At 36.0% G+C, this 20,816-nt stretch overlaps 1 protein-coding gene across 1 annotated transcript in view; it reads right to left on the bottom strand.

The window, feature by feature from the left end:
• Nucleotides 1-20,816, bottom strand: part of LOC111159894 (phospholipid-transporting ATPase IB-like) — a 197,253-nt gene that overhangs the window by 106,325 nt on the left and 70,112 nt on the right. The window contains exons 22-26 of the mRNA XM_022522564.1: nucleotides 20,404-20,486; nucleotides 19,167-19,216; nucleotides 16,206-16,275; nucleotides 11,545-11,629; nucleotides 9,710-9,849 (exon numbers count right to left, since the gene is read on the bottom strand). Coding sequence (XP_022378272.1) covers nucleotides 9,710-9,849; nucleotides 11,545-11,629; nucleotides 16,206-16,275; nucleotides 19,167-19,216; nucleotides 20,404-20,486 — 428 coding nt within the window. The remainder of the gene's footprint in view (nucleotides 1-9,709; nucleotides 9,850-11,544; nucleotides 11,630-16,205; nucleotides 16,276-19,166; nucleotides 19,217-20,403; nucleotides 20,487-20,816) is intronic.

Here is a 20,816-nt window from a genome sequence, read left to right as displayed (position 1 = left end):
AGGGGACAGTAAACATTTTTAAATGTTACTTAACATTTATTCTGCTTTCCTCACAAAGACCTATACTCAAAGGAAACAGATTTTATCTTATCACCTTGGGCTTATCAGAGCCCATTAATCTGAGGGTGGAGAAATACTCATCTCCAGCACCTTCTAGTTTTTGACATGGGGGAAGACAAATACAAAACTCTGACTCACAAAAGATTGAGATCTAATCAAGGGCTATAACCTAGTTCTCCTCTCCCTTACCTTACCACATCAGTCTGTCTCTTACATGAAAAGAGGGAGTGCCAATGAAAGAAGTGTAAGGCTCATACCCTGTTTAAGAAGGAGTCTCTAGGGAAAGCTGAAGATGCCAGGAGGATGAAAACAAGGCCACTAGATACAATTTTAGACTCTAATACTACAGCTACAGCAAACAGTAAACACAGCCTTTTAGTCAGAGAAACATGAAACCTCACCCAAAAGGTCTATTTGCCTCATTCCCTTTATCCAATATATCATGTGTGGCTTTCAACAAAAAGTTATAGGGCAGTGCAGGACAAAAATTACAGTCTGAACAGACAGAGCAAGCATCAGAATCAGACTCAGATATAAGAGAAATTTGGAAATTTCCAGACTAGAAATTTAAAATAACTATGATTAGTATGCTAAAGACTCTAGTGGTAAAAGTAAACAGCATGTTATTTTTTACAGATGGATAATGTAAGCAGAGAGATAGAAACTCTAGGAAAGAATCAAAAGGAAATGCTAACAATAAAAAACACTGAAACATAAATAAGGAATGCCTTCAGTAGGCTCACTAGTTATCTAAACATCCCCAAGGAAATAACCAGTAAACATGAAGATATATAATTAAAACCTTTCCAAACTGAAAAAGTGATAAAAAAATGAAAAAAAATAAAACAAAATACTAAGAACTGTGGGGCAATTATAAAAGGTATAACATACATGTAATGGGAATACCAGAATTAGAAGAGAGAAAGAAACAGAAAAAAATCCTTGAAATAATAATTGGTAAGAATTTTCCAATATTAATCACAGACACCAAACCTTAGTTAGACCCAGCCCTCAGAAAACACCAATCATGATAAATACCAAAAATCTACACCTAAGTATTTCCTATGCAAACTGTTTTCAAAAGAAAATCTTGGAAGAAGCCAGAGAGGATAAAAAACAACAAAAATAACAACAACAACAACCTGACCTATACAGGAACAAGGATAGTAACTACACAGGACTTCTCTTTCAAAACTATGAAAGCAAGAACAGAGTGGGGTGGAATACAGAAAGTGTTAAAAGGAAAAAACACCAAGTTAGAATTTTGTGTCCAGTGAAATTATTCTTCAAGTGTAAAGGAGAAATACATGTTTTCTCCAACAAAAATTGAGGAAATTTGTTGCTTACCACCTGCCTTGTAAGAAATGTTACAAGTTCTTCAGAAAGAAGTAAAATAATGTAGGTCAAAAACTCAGATATACATAAAGAAAGGAGTAACATTAAAGAAAGAATAATACAGATTAAATGATACATTTTATTTTTCTTATTGGCTTAACAGATGTATTAGGTGATTATGGGTTATGGACAAATGCAATGCATGACAGCAGTATAAGAGATTGGAGAGAGGAACTGGAAATACTGTTGTAAGTTACCTGCCCTACCCATGACATGGTATAGTATTACGTGAAAGTGGACGAGTTAGTTGTAAATGTAAATTGCATACTCTAAGACAACCAATAAAAACATTTTTAAAAGAGGTATAATTGAAATGCTAAGAAAGGAGAGAAAATAGATCAGTTAAAACCAGACAAGGCAGAAAAAAAAGACAAAGAAAAAGCCTAAGAAAGGGTAACAAATAGAAAATAGTTACAAATACGAAAGATATTAAACTAGTAATGACTGTAAAAGCATATGGTCTAAATATACCAACTAAAAGGCAGACACTGTATGAGTGGATTTGAAAAAATATATAAGAAACACACATTAAATATGAAAACAGAAATAAAATAAAGGGATGGAATTGGCTAATTGAATTTAAATAAATACAAATTAAAAAAATAAAGAGATGCAGAGAGAGTCAATTATCATATGGTTTCACTTATTTGTGGAGCATAACAAATAGCATGGAGGACAAGGGGAGATGGAGAGGAGAAGGGAGTTGAGGGAAATTGGAAGGGGAGGTGAACCATGAGAGACTATGGACTCTGAAAAACAATCTGAGGGTTTTGAAGGGGCGGGGGGTGGGAGGTTGGGGGAACCAGGTGGTGGGTATTGGAGAGGGCACGGATTGCATGGAGCACTGGGTGTGGTGCAAAAATAATGAATACTGTTATGCTGAAAAGAAATAAAAATAAATAAATAAATAAATAAATAAATAAATAAATGTAAAAAAAAAATAAAGGAATGGAGAAAGATACACGTACTAAATAATATAGGAATCTGCGGAGGAGCTATATTAATTTGAGACAAAACTGACTTCAGAATAAGGAAAAGTATTAGGAATAAAAAGAGGCACTGCATAATATCAAAGAAGTCATTTCTCTAATAAGACATAATAATCCTCAGTGTACCTAACAAGTATCAAAATAAGACAAGAAATCATGGAATAGCAAAGAGAAATAGATGAATGTACTATTATTATAGGTGCAACTCGAATACCTGTCTGTCAGTAATCAACAGATCCAACAGACTGAAAATCAGTAAGGATATAATTGAACAGAAGAGGGTCACCAATTCCTTGCATCTAACTGACACTGAAGGAATGTTCACTTAACAGCAGAAAACACTTTCTTCTCAAGCTCAATGAAACATCAAGATAGGCCATGTTCAGGCCATAAAGCACACCTTAGTAAGTTTTTTGAAAGATAACCACAGTGGAATTAAGCTAGAAAACAGTAATAGAAAGATACCTGAAAAGTCTCCAAATATCTGGAGATTAAGCAAAAACACTTCTAAAAAACGAGTCGAAGATGAAGTCTCAAGAGAAATTCTAAACTATGAACTAAAATAAAATGATAATGCAATTTACCAAAATTTGTGAGAATCTAATACTCATAAAATTTCAAAATTTCTAAAAAAGAAACCTGAGCAAACCTAGAACAGGGACTTCTCTAACTTGATAAAGAACATCTACTGAAAAACCTATAGCTAACATACTTAATGGTGAGAAAGTAGATACTTTCCCTCCTTAAGACAGGGAACAAGGTAAGGGTGTCCCTCTTCCCTCTCCTATTCAACATCATAATGGAAGTTCTGGTTAGTATGATAAAATAAGGAAATAAAAGGTAAAAGGACAGATAAGAAAGAAAAATGCCTTTGTTTGCAGATGTCATGACTGTTTATGTAGAAAATTCTAACGAATCAATAAATAGAACTAACAAGTTCCAAGATTATAATAATGTTATAGGACATGTGGGTAATATACAAAAGTCAATGAACAATTGGAACTTAAAATTAAAAACAATGCCATTTACTTTAACATCAAAAAGAGGTATATATGTATAAATCTAACAAAATATTTATAAGATATATATGCAGAAAACTACGAAACTCTGATGAAAGAAATCAGAGAAGACCTAAATGAATGGGCTGATATATCATGCTTCGGATAGGAAAACTCAATATTGCTAGGATGTCAGTCTTAACAATCACAGAAAGTTATTTTGTGGATATCAACAAACTGACTCTAAAGTTTTTATTGAAAAGCAAAAGGCTCAGATTAACCAAAACAAAACTGAAGAAGAACAAAAGCAGTGGCTGACATTATGCAACTTCAAGAGTTACTATAAAGCTACAGTAATCAAGATAGTATAGTATTGATGAAAGTATAGACAAATAGGTCATTGGAACAAAATAGAAAACTCAGAAATAAGACTCACAGTCAAATAATCTTTGACAAAGGACTAAAGGCAATTCAACAGAGAAAAGTTAAGTCTTTCTCAACAAATAGTATTGGAACAACTGGACATGCATATTTAAAAAATAAAATGAATGCAGACACTGACTTTACACTTTTCATAAAAATTAAGTCAAAATGGATCATAGACCTAAATGTGAAATGCAAAACTATAAAATGACCAGAAGATTACAGGAGAAAATCTAGGTAACCTTGAATTTGTTGATTATTTTTTAGCTACCAAAAGCATGATCCATGAAAAAAAATGATATTTAGACTTAATTAAAAACATGTTCTGTGAAAAATACTGTTAAGCTAATAAGAAGACAAGCTACAAACAAGGAGAAAATATTTTCAAAACACCTATCTGATAAAGGACTTGTAACCAAATATGCAAGGAACACTTAAAACCTAACAGTTAGAAAATAAATAAACTGATTAAAAAATGGACAAAAGGTCTAAGCTGACACCTCACCAAAAAAGATATACAGGTGTCACTAGTCATATGAAAACATCATACATCATCAGAAAAATGCACACAAAAACAACCATGAGATACCACTACATGCCTATTAGAATGTCCAAAATCCAAAACACTAACAGCACCAAATGCTAGCAAGGATATGGCGGAACAAGAACTCTTATTCACTGCTTGGAGGAATGTACAGCCATTTTGGAAGAGAGTGTGGCAGTTCATTATAAAGCTAAACATTGTCTTACCACATGATTAGGCAGTCATGCTTCTTGATATTTACCCTAACGAGCTGAAGACCTATCCACAAAAAAATATAGACTTGAATATTTATAGCAGCTTTATTCATATTACCAGAACTGAGAAGATGCTTTTCAATAGGTGAATGGATAAACTGTGGTACATCCAGACAATAGAATAGTATTTTAAAAATATTTAAAAAGAAATGAGCCATCAGGGTGCCTGGATGGCTCAGTTGGTTAAGTATCTGCCTTTGGTTCAGGTCATGATCTCGGGGTCCTGCGATCGAGCACCGTGTTGGGCTTCCTGCTCATCAGGGAGTCCACTTCTTCCTCTCCCTCTGCCCCTCCCTCCCCATTTGTGATCTCTCTCACTCACTCTGTTCTCTCGCTCTCTCAAATATAAATAAATAAATAAATAAATAAATAAATAAAAACTTAAAAAGAAATGAGACATCAATTTATTAAAAGACATGAAAGAATTTAAATGCATATTCCTAAGTGAAAGCAGGCAATCTGAAAAGGCTACAAACATGACTACAGCTATATGACATGCTAGAAAAGACAAAACTATAGAAAGAGTAAAAAAAAGATCAGTGGTTTACAGCGGTTCAGAAGGAAAGAGGGAAGAATAGGTGAGTACAGGAGATCTTGGGGACAGTGAAACTATTTTATATGATACTGCAGCAATGGGTAGTGACAAGTCTTTGTCAAGACCCATGAACTATACAACAAGAGTGAACCTTAATGCAAGCCATGGGGTTTGGTTCATAATAATGTATCAGTATTGGTTCATTAATTGTAACAGACATACCACACTAAGGCAAAATGTTAATCACAGAAGAAACTGTTCAAGGGAAAGAGAGAAAATATCTGTAAACTATCCAAACTTTTTCAGCTCATTTTCTTTCTGAAAACCTAAAACTACTCTAAAACTCAAAAAAAATAATATATTAATTGAAAAATAGCCAAAGGATTTGAATAGACACTTCTCCAAAAGAAGATACACAAATAATAAAAAAAAAAAATACATGAAAAGATGTTCAACATCATTAATCATTAAAGAAATGCAAACTAAAATCACAATGTGATTGTGACTCAATGCTTCATACCTAGTAGGATGGTTATAATAAGGTACAGATGGTAACAAGTGTTGGCAAGGATGTGAAAAAATTGGAACTCTCATACACTGGTGGTAGGAATGTGGAATGGTGCAGCCACTTAGGAAAACTAGTCTGACAGCTTCTCAAATGGTTACATACAGTTACCATATGACCCAGCAATTTCACTCCCAGGTACATTCATAAAATTAAATTAATTAATTAATTAAATCAATAAATAATTTATTTAAATAAATAAAATAAAATTATTAATAATAATGAAGATTTGATAAATAACTTAATTGATTATTAAATTAATTTAATTAATTAATTAAAGAATGTGTTCACATGAAAACTTGTATGAGTATTTATGAAAGCATTATTCACACTAGCCAAGTGGAAACAACCCAAATGTCCTTCAAAAGAAGAATGGATGGACAATCAGGTATCTACACAATGGAATACGAGCTGGTCTTGAAAGGTAATGAAATACTGGTACATGTTACAATATGGATAAATCCCGAAAACGTTAAGCTAAGTGAAAGAAGCAAGTCACTGAGACCATATATTTTATGATTCTATTTACATGAAATACCCAGAGGATGTGAATCTATGGAGACGAAAAGTAAATTAGTGGCTGCATAGGGCTGGAGGAGAGAATAGGAGGGTAACAAAGAGTGAATATTAATGGATATGGGATTTGAGGGAGGGGTAGGTTGAAAATATTCTGTGTTCATTGTGGTGACGGTCTCACAACTCTGAATATACTAAAACCTGTAGATTATATACTTTAAATAGGGGAATTGTGTGGTATATGAATGATATCTCAGTAAAGCTGTCATATTAGGAAGAAAAAAAAGGAATGCTTCAAAGTCTAATTCAATCAGCCAATGTGTCAAATTTATATTTTACCAATAGATTGACCCTGGCAACCTGAAAGTTACTTTTGCAGTTATTCTCTAAGCTATGATGTACTTAATGACTATTGAAACAAATGTAGACATCATCTTTCTTACTCTTACCCAACAGGAGAGAAATTTAAATCTTAAGAGTGTCCAAAGGAAAAATATTCAAGAGTAAAATAAAAAATAAAATCCAATTCCCTCTAATCAGAACTTATGTATACTTAACAATCTTCTCATGTATCATTTGCCCCATAAAGTGTCCATTTCTCATAAAGTACCCTTGAGTGGGGTACCTAGTTCCCAAAACCAGTCTCCCCGACAGAGATGTAATGAATAGCAAGGTCTAGTCCCCAGCCCCCCACAAGTTTGACCCACATAATTCAATACCCAGGATCTCACTACTCCTGGGTGAACTGGAAAACATCCTGTGGGAGAAAGGGAAGGGACAGCCATAAAACATGAATGATATATTTGACAATTTTCATTGTGATTCTAGAGTCACAGAGTCTGTCATTTGCATAAGTGACTCGGGCTAAAGAGATATCCTAGTCACACTAAACACAGACACTGAGTATTTTGATGCCTGTAATTTTAAGCCTCACAGTCATGGAGAGAAGATTCAGTGTTTTGTTAAATAGTACTATAGTAATTTCATAAAGTGTCTAAAACTGATTAGATTTCCATTCAGACTTTCCAAGCACAGTACACTGCTCATTACTCGCTCTGAGTATACAATCTTTAAAATGTAGTATGACACTCATCTACATCAAGACCAGATAGAAAACATTGGCCCATGATCGCTCTTCTACCATTTATTATTGCCCTTTGAAGTTTAAGGAAAAGAATACCAAGCAATCAGCATCAAGCCCTGCCTAATATACATAGTTATCTACCTTCCTTGGAAAGCAGAGGAGCTCAAAATATTCAACCCCCATATTTCATTTATCTATCCAACTAATTCTTGCTGAACACTGACTGTGTGCCAGGCCCTGTGTACATGCTGGAGACTAGCATTCAGCCCATGAATGAACCACTCAGCTTGAGACCATGCCACTCCCTGACCTTGTCACCCACCTCACATAACCTGGCAAAGGCAAACTTACTTATTCTTTGACTTCCTTACCACCTATGACTTCCAAACACTAAAATATAAAACTTATCCATTTGATTGAAAAAGAACAGAACAATCTTTTAAGCTCTAGGGGCCAATTTTCCTTCCCTTCTTTTTCCTTTCCCTTTTTTTTTTTTTTTAAGATTTTATTTTTCAGAGACAGAGGGCATGCAGTCGAGTGGTGGTTGGGGGGAAGGTTGGAGAGGGAGAGGGCACAAGCAGGCTCAGTGCTGAGCATGGAGCTGGATGAGGGGCTCGATCTCAGGGTCCTGAGATCATGACCTGAGCCAAAACCAAGAGTCAGAAGCTAAACCCACGGAGCCACCCAGGCTTCCCCAGAAGTCAATTTTAATTGCCCAGACTTCTTCCCAGTGTGGGAGCAGCAAACAGCCTGCTGGGAACATGAGGAAGAGGAGGGTTACATAAAACAGTCCCTTCGCTGCGCTGTGTCAACAGATGCCCACTGATCACCCACGAGGGCTACGGCAGCATGTTCCTGCACTTGGCATGAAGCTGGGTTAGAGTCCTAATTTCTCAACAAATGACTTTGAAAAAAAAAAAAAAAAAAAAGATGGACCCAATGATGTCAAGAAAATCCCCTAGTCTATTTGGGTGCCTGCGTGGCTCAGTCAGTAAGCATCTGCCTTCGGCTCTCCCTTTCTCCACCCTTCATACTCTCTCTCTTGCGCAAATAAATAAAAACTTTTAAAAAAAAGAAAGAAAGAAAAAAAAAAGGAAGGAAAAGGAAAGGAAAAGAAAAGAAAATCCCCAGTCTAAATTTGTTCTGGCCGTGCTCCTACAAAAATGAAATGCAGAGTTCATGGAAGCAAATGACAAAAGAACCTGAGCCAAGAAACGAAAATAAGAATTGGCCCAGGAGCCACAGAATCCCTGAAGCCACAACAAGTAAATTCACAATGATCCTCCAGCGACACTCAACAGTCCAGGGTGCATGAGATCTCTCAGGACAGTAACTACCATGAAATACCATGAGTAATTTAAGAAAATAACAGAAAAATATTTAGTGATATGGAAAATATCCCCAGTTTACTGTAGAGTGAAACATTTCACGATTGGAGCAGTATTTTTATGGAGAAAATTTGACAGGGATTTTGGGTGGGGGGAGATTTTTACTTTAAATTTTTATGGGAAAAGTTTATGTATGTATATTTAAAACCTACCATGGAATACTACATATACAACACACATATATGAAGAAAGAGATTGGAGGGTTATACACCAGAATTTAGTCATTAGCCCAACATTACAGATTATTATTATTATTATTAACTATTCTGGCTTATTTTCTATGATAAACATGTATTTCTTTTGGATGGGAAAAGTTATAAAAAGGGGTAACAAAATTGAAGTGATCAGGATTCAGAAATGAAAGAAGTATTTTGAATATTTTAAAAGCTATAGTTTATGAATGTTCAGTATAAGACAGCTTTATACTTCTTAGGGAAACAAAAAAACAATTTAAGATTATTTGTGGGGGTGCCTGGGTGGCTCAGTGGGTTAAGCCTCTGCCTTCAGTTCAGGTCATGATCTCAGGGTCCTGGGATCAAGCCCCACCTTGGGTTCTCTGCTCAGCGGGGAGCCTGCTTCCCCCCTCTCTCTGCCTGCATGTGACCTCTCTCTCTGTCAAATAAATAAAATCTTTTTTTAAAAAGATTATTTGTGAAGATTTTATTTATTAGAGAGAGACCAAGTAAGTGAGAGAGCGAGAAAGAGCAAGAACAAGCAGGGGGAGAGGGAGAAGCAGACTCCCCACTGAGCAGGGAGCCCGACATGGAGCTTGATCCCACGTCCCTGGGATCATGACCTGAGCCGAAGGCAGATGCTTAACTGACCAAGCCACCCAGGCACCCCATTTTAACTAAGTTTTTAAAATTACATCAGGCTATGAAAACACTGATAAGTCTGTGTTTTCACATATTTAACTTGGCCTGTAGAGTATGTATCAGGTACGTATCAGGTTTGTTACCTTTTCAATATTTTCATAACATTCTTCCAAACTCTGCATTCTGTCTTGGATAACTGTACTCGCTTTTTTATACTGCGTCAACCACTGCTGATATTCTTCCTCAGATAAATCTGCATAAGCAACACAGAGAGTTCTCAGCCCTGTAACAAAGAATAGAATGTAAACCAATCAAGACACCAGCGATCAGGGAGGAGTACAGAATTCAAAAACAAAATCCAAGTGTAGTAGAGGTCATGGGAATGGGAAGTCCTTCCCACGGCCTTACCTGATCTGTCCCCGGCTACCTTGCTGATCTTATTTCCCCCTTCCTCCTTGCTTACGGGCCTGTCCCTGCTGATCCTCTTACTTCCCGACACTTGACCTTGTTCTGCTCTTGACCCGGAATACTTTTCCCTGGTATTCTCCTTCTCTTCCTTCAGTTTCTGCCTAACCCCATCATGCTCTGTTCCCCTTCTCCTGTGTAATTTTTCTCCATAGCGCTTATCACCTCCTGACATTATCTATCATTGGCTAATTCCTGCAGGGTATGAGCAGTCTATGTTTTGTTCACTTCTGTTCTGGAAGCTTAGAGCAGTGCATGGCACTCAATAAATACTCAATAACCATTTGTTGAAGGAAAGAAAGAAGGAATGAGGTTTTAGTTCTTCCAATTTCAAAGTAAGCCAAATAATCATTAAAAGACCAGAAAATTAATTTAAGTTCCATTTTGCAAAGAAAATATTTTAGGAATTATATTTTACCCTAATATTTTAGGCTAACTGCTGCAAAACCTTCAAATAGTTGAGGATCCCCTAGAAATTAATGCCCTACAGATAAACTATAGAAATTGTTATTCTGCTTTGAACTCTATTACAATACAGTTCCTATATGTTTCTACCTGTTGTAACCTGCCTACAGCTCACATGTATTTTTTAAAATTTTTTTTAAAGATTTTATTTATTTATTTGACAGAGAGAGATCACAAGTAGGCAGAGAGGCAGGCAGAGAGAGAGGAAGGGAAGCAGGCTCCCTCCTGAGCAGAGAGCTCAATGCAGGACTCAATCCCAGGACCCTGAGATCATGACCTGAGCTGAAGGCAGCGGCTTAACCCACTGAGCCACCCAGGCGCCCCAGCTCACATGTATTTTAAGACAGCAGCAAAGGGCCCCAAGTGCAACCTTGCAAAATATCCACACATCCGGGCAAGATGCACATATCCATAGGAAGCAGCAGCTTATCAGCTAGAAGGACAAAGTGGGATACTGCTTCCAGGTATTATTAGCCTAACTTTTACATGACATTACACCTTGCTTTTTCAAAACTTCTATAAACCTTTTAGTGAATTTTGTTCTTACTCAAAACTCACTCCTGGAATTTTATTTATTGAGATGAGTGACGAGTCAAAACCAGAAGGATAAGAAGAGAATGGCAGGAAAATATCAACTATGTCAGGTTTCTGAGTTATATGCACAAAGTAATTAACTTTGAAATATACAACACATACTGGAAAAACCTCTCTCTTTTTCCATCATGGGCCAAGTTCCTGCTACAACAAATAGAAACAGATAATAGATGGCTTTGAAGACAAGGCTTTTGGGATAAAGGAAGAACTGCACAGTAAAAACATACTTTTCAAGTTTCCTGGTAGACAGAGGAAGAAAGGAAAAATAATATCTCAACAGGATGTGTTTGAAGAACTTTTAAGCAAACAGAAGGCATTACAAAGTCCCAGAAAGGAATGAGCTCCCCTTGCCCACTTATGGGCCGAGCATCAATGACATGCATTTGGGTTACAATTTTAATATTTAAGAATAGCATTTCAAAAGGAAACAAGATTCTAAATAATTTTCACTTACCTTCTTTGGCAAAATATTCCAGATGGGTTAATGTCTCCTTCATAAAGCGAGAATCTTCTGAAAGTCTCTCATAAATCACTGTATCCTATCCAAAAAGAAAAAGAAAAAAAAAAAAAAAAAGCTCTTGTGACCAGCATCTTACATAAGCTTGTCAATCCAAATTCTAAATACTGCATTATAATTTTATTGCAATGTCTAAGAGATGTGAAAGAACTCAAGCAGCCTCAGGGAAGGCACAATTCCAAAAAGGATACATTACATACAGAGGAACAGAGTTAAGATTTCTCACTGAGACAATGCAAGTGATAAGCCAATGAAGCACAAGCTTTAAAAACTGAAAGAAAAACATTGTCAACCTTGAATCCTATATTCAGCAAAAATTTATTTCTAAATGAACATGAGAGAAAATAAAGATGAAATAAAAATATTTTCGGACATAAACGGTCTGAAAAACTCATCGCCAAGAGATCCATGCTATAAGATATGGTAAAGGGAATCAGACAGAAGATTACAGGAAATGGAAATATGAGTCTGAAGAGCACTGAAAATGGTAATGACCTGAGTCTGTGTGTGTGCGAGTGTATAGATACACATATATCTGCAAACGGACATGCATATATACAACATTTTTCTTGTTTTACATTGTAGTAAAAAAGGATAATTGCTTAAGCAAACTTAATGACAATGTAGTGTGAAGTTTATAACATTTGTAAAATTAAAATGTCTGACAAGAGCACAAAGATTGGGAGGAGAGAGATGGAAGTTCAGAATTATTGTTCTTATACTATACATGAAATAGTATAATATCACTTGAAAATAAAATGTAATAAATTGAAGATGCCTACTATAAGACCTAAAACAACCACCAAATTTTTTTTTTAAAGGAAAGAAATTAGAATTAAAAAATACTTAAGTAACTCTTGGAATAAAGGAAAAAAGAAGTGGGACAAATAGAAAATAAATTACAGGATGATGTATTTAAACGTACCTGTGTCAGTAGGCACATGTGAAAATGGTCTAAACAGCCAGTTAAAAGGCCGAGATTTCCAGGATTGAACAAAACACACAAACCAATTAAATGCTCCCTAGAAGAATCACATTTTACATATAAAGACACAAATGGGTTAAAGAGGAAGAAAAAGACACACCCTACCCAACACTAACCAAAAGTAGCCTGGAATGGCAAAATTATAACCATACAACAGAGATTTCAGAGTAAGGGAAATTGCCGGGGATAAGGAAAATCATTTTGGAATGACAGAAGGGTAGATTCATCAAGAGGCATTAATAATTCTGAACGCTTATGAGTCTAATAACATAGTTTCAAAATGAAGCTAAAACTAATAGAAGGAAATGAAATGAAGTAAAAACTAACAGAACTTCAAGATGAAAATCACAAATCCACAATGACAGTTGGGGATTTCAATATTCCCCTTTCCATAATTGATAGAACAAGTAAATGAAGAATCATTAAGGATATAGAAGGTTTGAACAACACTCTCAATCAACTTGACTTAACAAATAGTTAGAAACCACCTCACCCCAAAATGGCAGAATACTCAGGCTTTTTAGATGCATGCAAACATTTAACATTAGATAAGTCACAATGTGAGCCATAAAACAAGTCCCAATAAAATTAAAATATTCAAGTAATATAAAATATGTTCTCTAATAAATTAGAATTATGTTATAAATCAATTAAAAGAATATTTTGCCACAAAATTTCCAAATATTTGAAAACTAACCCACTTCAAAATAACCCATGAGTTAAAAAAGAAATCAAAAAGAAGCTTGGAATATTAGAATATTTTGAAATGAATGAAGATGAAAATGCAGAACATCGAAATTTGTGACATGCTGCTAAAGCAATGACTGGGAAGATATTTATAGCACTAAACATTTGTATTAAAAAGAAAGATCTCAAATCAAGTTCTGCCTTAAGAAGCTAGAAAAAGAGAAGCAAATCAAACTGGAAGTAGGCAAAGAATGGGAATAATAAAGAGTAGAAATTAAATAAAACAGAAAACAGAGAAACATTCAATAAAAATCAAATCTGAAAGCAATTTCTTCAGGAAGATCAATAAAACCAAGAACTGAAAAAATAAATAAATAAAACCAATAACTGTCTAGCTAGCCTACCCTCAGGTCTAGATGGATTTCTGGTAAATTCTAGCAAACATTAAAAGAACAAATAATATCAATTCCATATGCTCTTTTCCAGAAAACTGAAAAGGAAAGAGTCTTCCCCATTAATTTTATAAGGTCAACATTAAAAATCAAACAAAGACATTTTAAGAAAAGAAATCACTATCACTATCCATTTTGAAAGTAAATCCAAAAATTCTAAATAAAATTTTAGGAAAGTGAATTCAACTGTACAAAAAAAGGATAATGTATCATGACCAAATAAGGCTTATCTCAGGAGCACAAGAAAGTTTAAACATTAAAAAATCAATTCAATATAATTTGCCATATTAACAGGCACAAAAGAAAAAATCATAATAGTATCTCAATCAAGGTGAGAAAACTATCTGACAAACTTTAACATCTATTACTGATTTTTTTAAATCTCAGCAAATTAGGATTGGGAGGAAATTTCTTTAATAGGATTTAAAAAAATCTACAAAAAAAAAGTATAAAATTCACATGGAAACGCAAAGATTCCAGAATATTCAAAACAATTTTGAAAAAGAACACAGTTGGAGAATTAATGATATCCAATTTTAAGACTTATTATAAAGTGATATAATCAAGACACCATGGTATTGATGTAAAGATAACCAACAGAACAATGAGAGAAAACAGAAAGTCCAGAAATGGCCCACATACATATGAACAGTTCATTTTTGACAAAAGTGCAATTCAGTGCAGAACAAATAAACAGTTTAATAAATGGTGCTGGAGAAAATGAACTCCTACTCATGTCTCATACCATCTCCCAAAATCACTCAAGATGGATCCCAGAAGTAAATGTAAAGCCTAAAACTATAAAAGGAGGAGAAAACAGGAGGAAAACTTTGTGACCTTGAATTAGGCAAAGATTTGTTAGCTAGGACACTAAAAGCATGACCCATAAAGGAACAAACTATTAAATTGGACTTCATCAAAATTATAAATTTCTGTTCTTCAGAGACACTGTTGGGAGAATGAAAAACAGCCACAGATATTTGTAGATCACGTATCTGATAAGGGACTTATATCCAAAAGTTAATGAAGAAATCTCAAAACTCAATACAAAGAAACACAGTTATAAAAACAGGGCCAAATATTTAAACAGATATTTCACCAAAGTAAATAAGTGAATGGTGTGCAGAAAATAGTTACCATTAACAGGTCAGAGAATGCTATTCTTAGAAAGACCCACTTACAAGGTTGGCTCTTGGCTGGTCTAAGGGACTTGGCTGGATTTCAATTCTCTGAACTGATATAAACTTTCCCTGGGTGACACCCGTGGGAAGCCTGCACACGAGTTCCTCCAGGCTCTGCCTCTTTTTCCCTTATAATGTGGTTGTGTATCCTTGCTACATTACTATAATACATCTTAGCCACGCATATAATCATGACTCCTTTCAGAGATCCATTAAAAACCTATGGGTAGTCTTGGGAACCCCCAACACATGGCAAATAAGCACAGGAAAAGATGCTTGCTGTAATCAGTCATGGTATGGAAATGTAAATTAAAATCGCAATGAGATACACACCTACAAGAATGGCTAAAATTAAAGAGGCTAACCATGCCAAGTGTTGGTGACAATTGCTGGGAGGAATGTGACCATAGTTTAGTGGTTTCTTAAAAAGTTAAAATACATCTAACATTGACCTAGTCATTTTATTGCTCAATAGTTACCGAAAGGAAATGAAACTATATGTCCATACAAGAACATGTATACAAATGTTTATAGGAGCACTGTTTGTAGTAGACGAAACTATAAGCAAAGATGTCCATTAGCAGGTGATCGATGAACAAATCGATACATCCTTTCAACACGGTATCATTCAGCAAAATGAAGAAATGAACTATTAATGTGAGCTACAACATGAATGAATTTTAAAATAATTATGAGGAAAAGAAGCCAGACAAAAAGCCATATATCCTATTGACTTTATATAAAATTTAGTAAATGCAAATGACAAAAAGCAGATTGGTATCAAAACTTACCAAAATGTACCTTTAAAATATGTGCAGTTTATTTTATGTCGCTTTTACCCAAATAAAGCCATTTTTCTTTTAAGTGCCTATGGCTGTGAATAAATATGCAAGTGCTTAAGAAAAGCTTTTACAGAAGTAAAACCATTTCCCGAGATTCACCAAACCCAAGCGCTTTGGTCTGGAACCTGGGACCAGAATTCCTGCTATGAACACTTGGCCTCAACAGTCTAATCATGAGTTCTCCACGGAATGACTGAGTGACAACAAATTTTTCACTGACATTAAAGTTTAATAAACACTGGTGTGAACCACCATAAATTTCAGTGGGCTTGACTGTTGGGGAAGCTTTGGGGTGACTCTGTTTCAGTCTTGGATAATTCTGTCAACCACCAGGGGCAAGAGCAGACACACTGTGACAACATTTTGAAATATTGTGAAGTTGCAAAAGGCTTCTACAAGTTGTTGAAACGGAGGAGAGGAGTTAATATGAGTAGTGAATCCCGGTACTTACAGCCCCTTTGCAGTAGAGACGGAGATTTCCTGTAGGAGTTCGGACAATGACAGACATCCTTTTTCTATTACTAAAACAGTATAAAATGTATTATTAGCTTCTGTGTTTCTCAGTACATGGTGGCAACACACACACACAGAATCAAAGTTACAAGAATTCTCAAAGTCCTCAGCTGACCATTAGTGAAAAGGCCAATGTGTTTCTGGCCAGTCTCCTTTTCCATTTTCTTTACTTACCTTCTAAAACTGAGATTCTTTTTAAAAAGAAGATTTTATTTATTTATTTATTTATTCAACAGAGAGAGAGAGAGAGAGAGAGAGAGAGAGAGGAGACAAGCAGGGGGAGTAGCAGGCTCCCCACAGAGCAGGGAGCACAACGCAGGGCTCTAACCCAGGACCAAGATCTGAGCTGAAGGCTGACACTTAACCTCTTAACCAACTGAGCCACCCAGGCACCCTTTAAACTGAGATTCTAATACAAGTGTTGCCCCTTTACTACTACTATTTCTCACTCTCCTTTTCTTCCATTGAAATTTATTGGCATAGATATATAATATACGTTACTTACATATTATATACAGCATATATTATATACTGATATAATGTTTTAGATTAATATTTCTGTATTTATGTTACATAATACATACATAGCATACACTTATGTATTACACACAGAAGACATAAATTATATATACATGTAGCACATATATAACGTAATCTCCTAAGAACTGATGAGGAAAGAGGAAAGCAGCCCTGGTCACATATTTTTCAGTCCTCACCACATCTCTGTGAATTAGACCTTCCTGTCCGTATTCTGCTGCACAGAGATGTTAAACTACTGGTTTGTTATTTTTATGTATTGTTATTTTTATGCATAGTTCTGTCTCAATGTCCTCTAGATTTTTTGTTGTTGTTGTTTTGCTCTTGTTTTTTATTATGGTAGACAGAACTTAAACTCATTGCTTTCATTTCTGATTTAGCAGCCCAAATAGCCTTCAAGATCTCCCGTCTCCACCTTATCCCACACATTGCCAAAGTAAACTGGCCAAAATAGGTTTTTGGGTTTTTTTTCTTCTTCCTCATCTTGTCCTTCCCCTATCGTAACCCTTGGATGGCTCTCTATGGCCTATACCCACTTTTTAAGAGACCCAAACCAACTGTCACCTTCTCGGAAGTCGTCATATCCCACAACCCTCTGTTTTGTACAATCCAAAGAGGATCCCAGTGAGTAGTCCTGCACCTGAGCACTTGAGCTAGAAAGTACTTGTCAAAAGGGATGGGGACCAGCAATTGCTTTAACTACTTCACTGTTAGAACACTACTAAAGCCAACTGAGTCATTTAAGTGTCATGTAGCTGGAGCTCATATTTTAAGAACAGGAAATGAGTGCTCCAGTAGTGGGGAAAGCTAAAATGAACATGAAGATACATTTTCTCATTTAAAAAAAATGGGGGGGGACACCTGGGTGGCTTAGTGGGTTAAGCCTCTGCCTTCAGCTCAGGTCATGATCTCAAAGTCCTGGGATTGAGCCCCACATCTGGCTCTCTGTCCAGCAGGGAGCCTGCTTCCCCCTTGCTCTCTGCCTGCCTCTCTGCCTACTTGTGATCTCTCTCTCTCTGTCAAATAAATAAATAAAATCTTTAAAAAAAATTTTTTTAACAAGATGGGATTGGGAGGGAGACAAACCATAAGACATTCTTAATCTCACAAAACAAACTGAGGGCTGCTGGGGTTTGGAGGCTAGGGATAGGGTGGCTGGATGACGGACATTTGGGAGGGTGTGTGCGTGGTGAGTGCTGTGAAGTGTGTAAGCCTGATGATTTACAGACCTGTACCTCTGGGGCAAAAATACATTATATGTTAATTAAAATAATTAAAAAAATATTTTTAGATAAGCTTTCCTAGAGAGAGGAGAAGTTGACAACAACTTTACTGAGGGTCAAAGCTTCTTTTTTTTTTTTTAAGATGTCATTGACCAACAAGGCTTTAAAAAAATATGATTTAAAAAATCATCTGGCTTTGGGGCACCTGGGTGGCTCAGTGGGTTAAGCCTCTGCCTTCGGCTCAGATCATGATCTCAGGATCCTGGGATCAAGGCCCGCATCAGGCTCTCTGCTTAGCAGGGAGCCTCCTTCCCCATCTCTCTCTGCCTGCCTCTCGCCCTACTTGCAATTTGTCTCTCTCTCTCTCTCTCTCTCTCTCTCTCTCTCTATCTCTGTCAAATAAATAAATAAATAAATAAATCTATCTTTAAAAAATCATCTGGCTTTGAAAAGAACGAATTATTCCTTTTCTAATTTTCTAGCATTTCCTTTTCTAATTTTTCAGACTCTACATTAGAAATGCTCAGGTGGTGTAAGAGATGAGACTCTGCGAGCCTTCAAAACAGGGCAATGAAAATAAAATCATCACCAATATCCCCACACTAGGTTTTGGGGACCAGGCACAGTGGCTGGACCAGGAGGCCCTCTGAAGTCTACAGGGAGAGAAGGATTTGGACACACCGTTTCCTTTGCGGGGGAGGTGGGGGGGTAGGAATTAATTCACAATCCTTTTTAAAGAAATAGTTTTGGGTTTATTTGGAAAAATAATGTCCAATATTCATCGATTCATCAAATATTTATTGAGCACTTACTTCCACAGAAGTTGACTCCTGCCCTCCTGGAACTGAGAGTCCAGTTGGCAACACAGTCAACTAAGTAGTAACCCAGACATAAACCTCAAGTCTGACTCTGACAAGGGCTGGGAAGGAGAGATGTGGGACCTCCTCTCAGCTACAAAAAGGGATTTGGCCTAATGATGGCCAAAGAAGTGAGCACCAGGCTCAGATTAAAAAGTGGATGGAAGTAGCTAGAATTTTGTGATTCTATATTAAAGTTTTGATTTGCATTACCAGATCTCAACTGAGGAGTCACAGAAGGAGCTCTGAGGGATACATGAACAGAATGAAAAGGTATCTTACCTAGAAAACTCCAGGATATTAAGAATTTCAAAGGTGAAGTTTTCTCCCATCTATAGGAAGATAAGACAACAACTTCTTACCCGAGGTGGGGAATAAAAAGTACTCATCCTGTAAAAGAGCTCCTTCTTCCAATCAGAAACAAGTTTTACCTCCCCTGAAACTAACATCTTTTTCAGAATACAAATTTCCTTGCAAACCTGATGAAATGATGGTGCCCTCTTCTGGCAAAAATATTGTTTGCAAACGGAGAACTCCGCAAAAATGCTTCTCACAGTGCAGATTTAAGACTAAAACATCCCCTCTCAATAAAAAGTCAGCACTACTAGAAACATTTTATGAAGACTCTCATGTTGCAAGGCTATATGGGGTAAGCAAGACAATCAACAGACATGGAAAAACAAGTCTTTTCATAAAATTGCACAGATCAAAAAAATCCTTAATCCTTAGATAATTTGAAGAGGTCAATAGGGAAAGAGAAGGCATGCTATAAAAAATTCTGTATCAATAAAACCTGCATTATTTTCCAAATTTTTCCAGTTACAGGCTCTTGACTTCCTGTAGCCATGATCAATTCACCAATAAAGCAATTCAGAACTTCAAATAATTTGAGAGTTGTCCATGTGGCACGTACTACGGATATAAAGATGAATCAGTCAGTCCATGCTGCTAGGACTGAATGTCTAGTAGACATCCCTAACCGCTGCCTTATCACTAGAAAAAAATTAGTGTGCTGGGCACCAAGTTCACATTGCTTCAATTCTTCCCCATCATATCAAAGGCTTGCAGTGAATGGTCACCAAGACAAGAGAAAAATACATGTGGAATATATATTACATATAAGGAATAAATCAACATCACAAGAGAACTCACCAAAAAATAGTTTGAAAAATTCTAATTTTCCATAAAAAATAGTATATTTCTTGAAGATCTGATGATGCTAACTTCTTTAAATAGCTTACTTTTATTGAGCACCCTCTCTGCTCCAAGCACTAATTCCGAATACTTTACATATATATTAACTCATTTAATCCTTGCAAAAAACCCTATGACATGCATGATGAGAAGACTGGGACAAACACAGTAGTTGAGGAACATGTCCGAGAACCTGGCTGGGAAAGTGTGGGACCACGTGGGAATCCCAGGCTCTGTGATTCCAGAGCTCCTGCACTCAACTACTCTACCTGTGTCTCTGAAAAGGGCGTGGAAGGCATGACCAAGTACACAAGACGCTACTCACGACTTCTACGGTGACAGAGGTTGGCGTTCTTGCAGTAAAAACAAAGCCAAGGTTCTTCACTCCTTTCACTAAAGCTGCTTCATCTGTCAATAAGAAGTCTGTATTAATGGAGATTGAGCAAATACATTAATACCAAATTTAATTTAAAAGATTTCTGTTCTCCAGCACTAAAATACCACTTTTTTTTTTTTAACTTGGCTTTTTTTTGATCCAAATGCACTTATCTAGGTACCGGAAAGCATTCATAAAAGAGGAAATTTAGTTAAACAGGTCTCTTTCAGTGTGGCTAAGATACATTTCTTTCTTCGTACTCATTTGGGTTTTCTTCTACAAGCCATTCATGGAATCTTCACGACATGTTGCAGCATCTTAACCTCCCCCCTTCTGCGTTCCTGGGTATAAGTAAATGTTCT

This window comes from Enhydra lutris, unplaced genomic scaffold, assembly GCF_002288905.1.
Source record: "Enhydra lutris kenyoni isolate GAN:26980312 unplaced genomic scaffold, ASM228890v2 scaffoldscaffold71, whole genome shotgun sequence".
NCBI lineage: Eukaryota > Metazoa > Chordata > Mammalia > Carnivora > Mustelidae > Enhydra > Enhydra lutris.
Note: the sequence above shows the minus strand (reverse complement) of the source record. Positions and strands in the feature narration are given on the sequence as shown.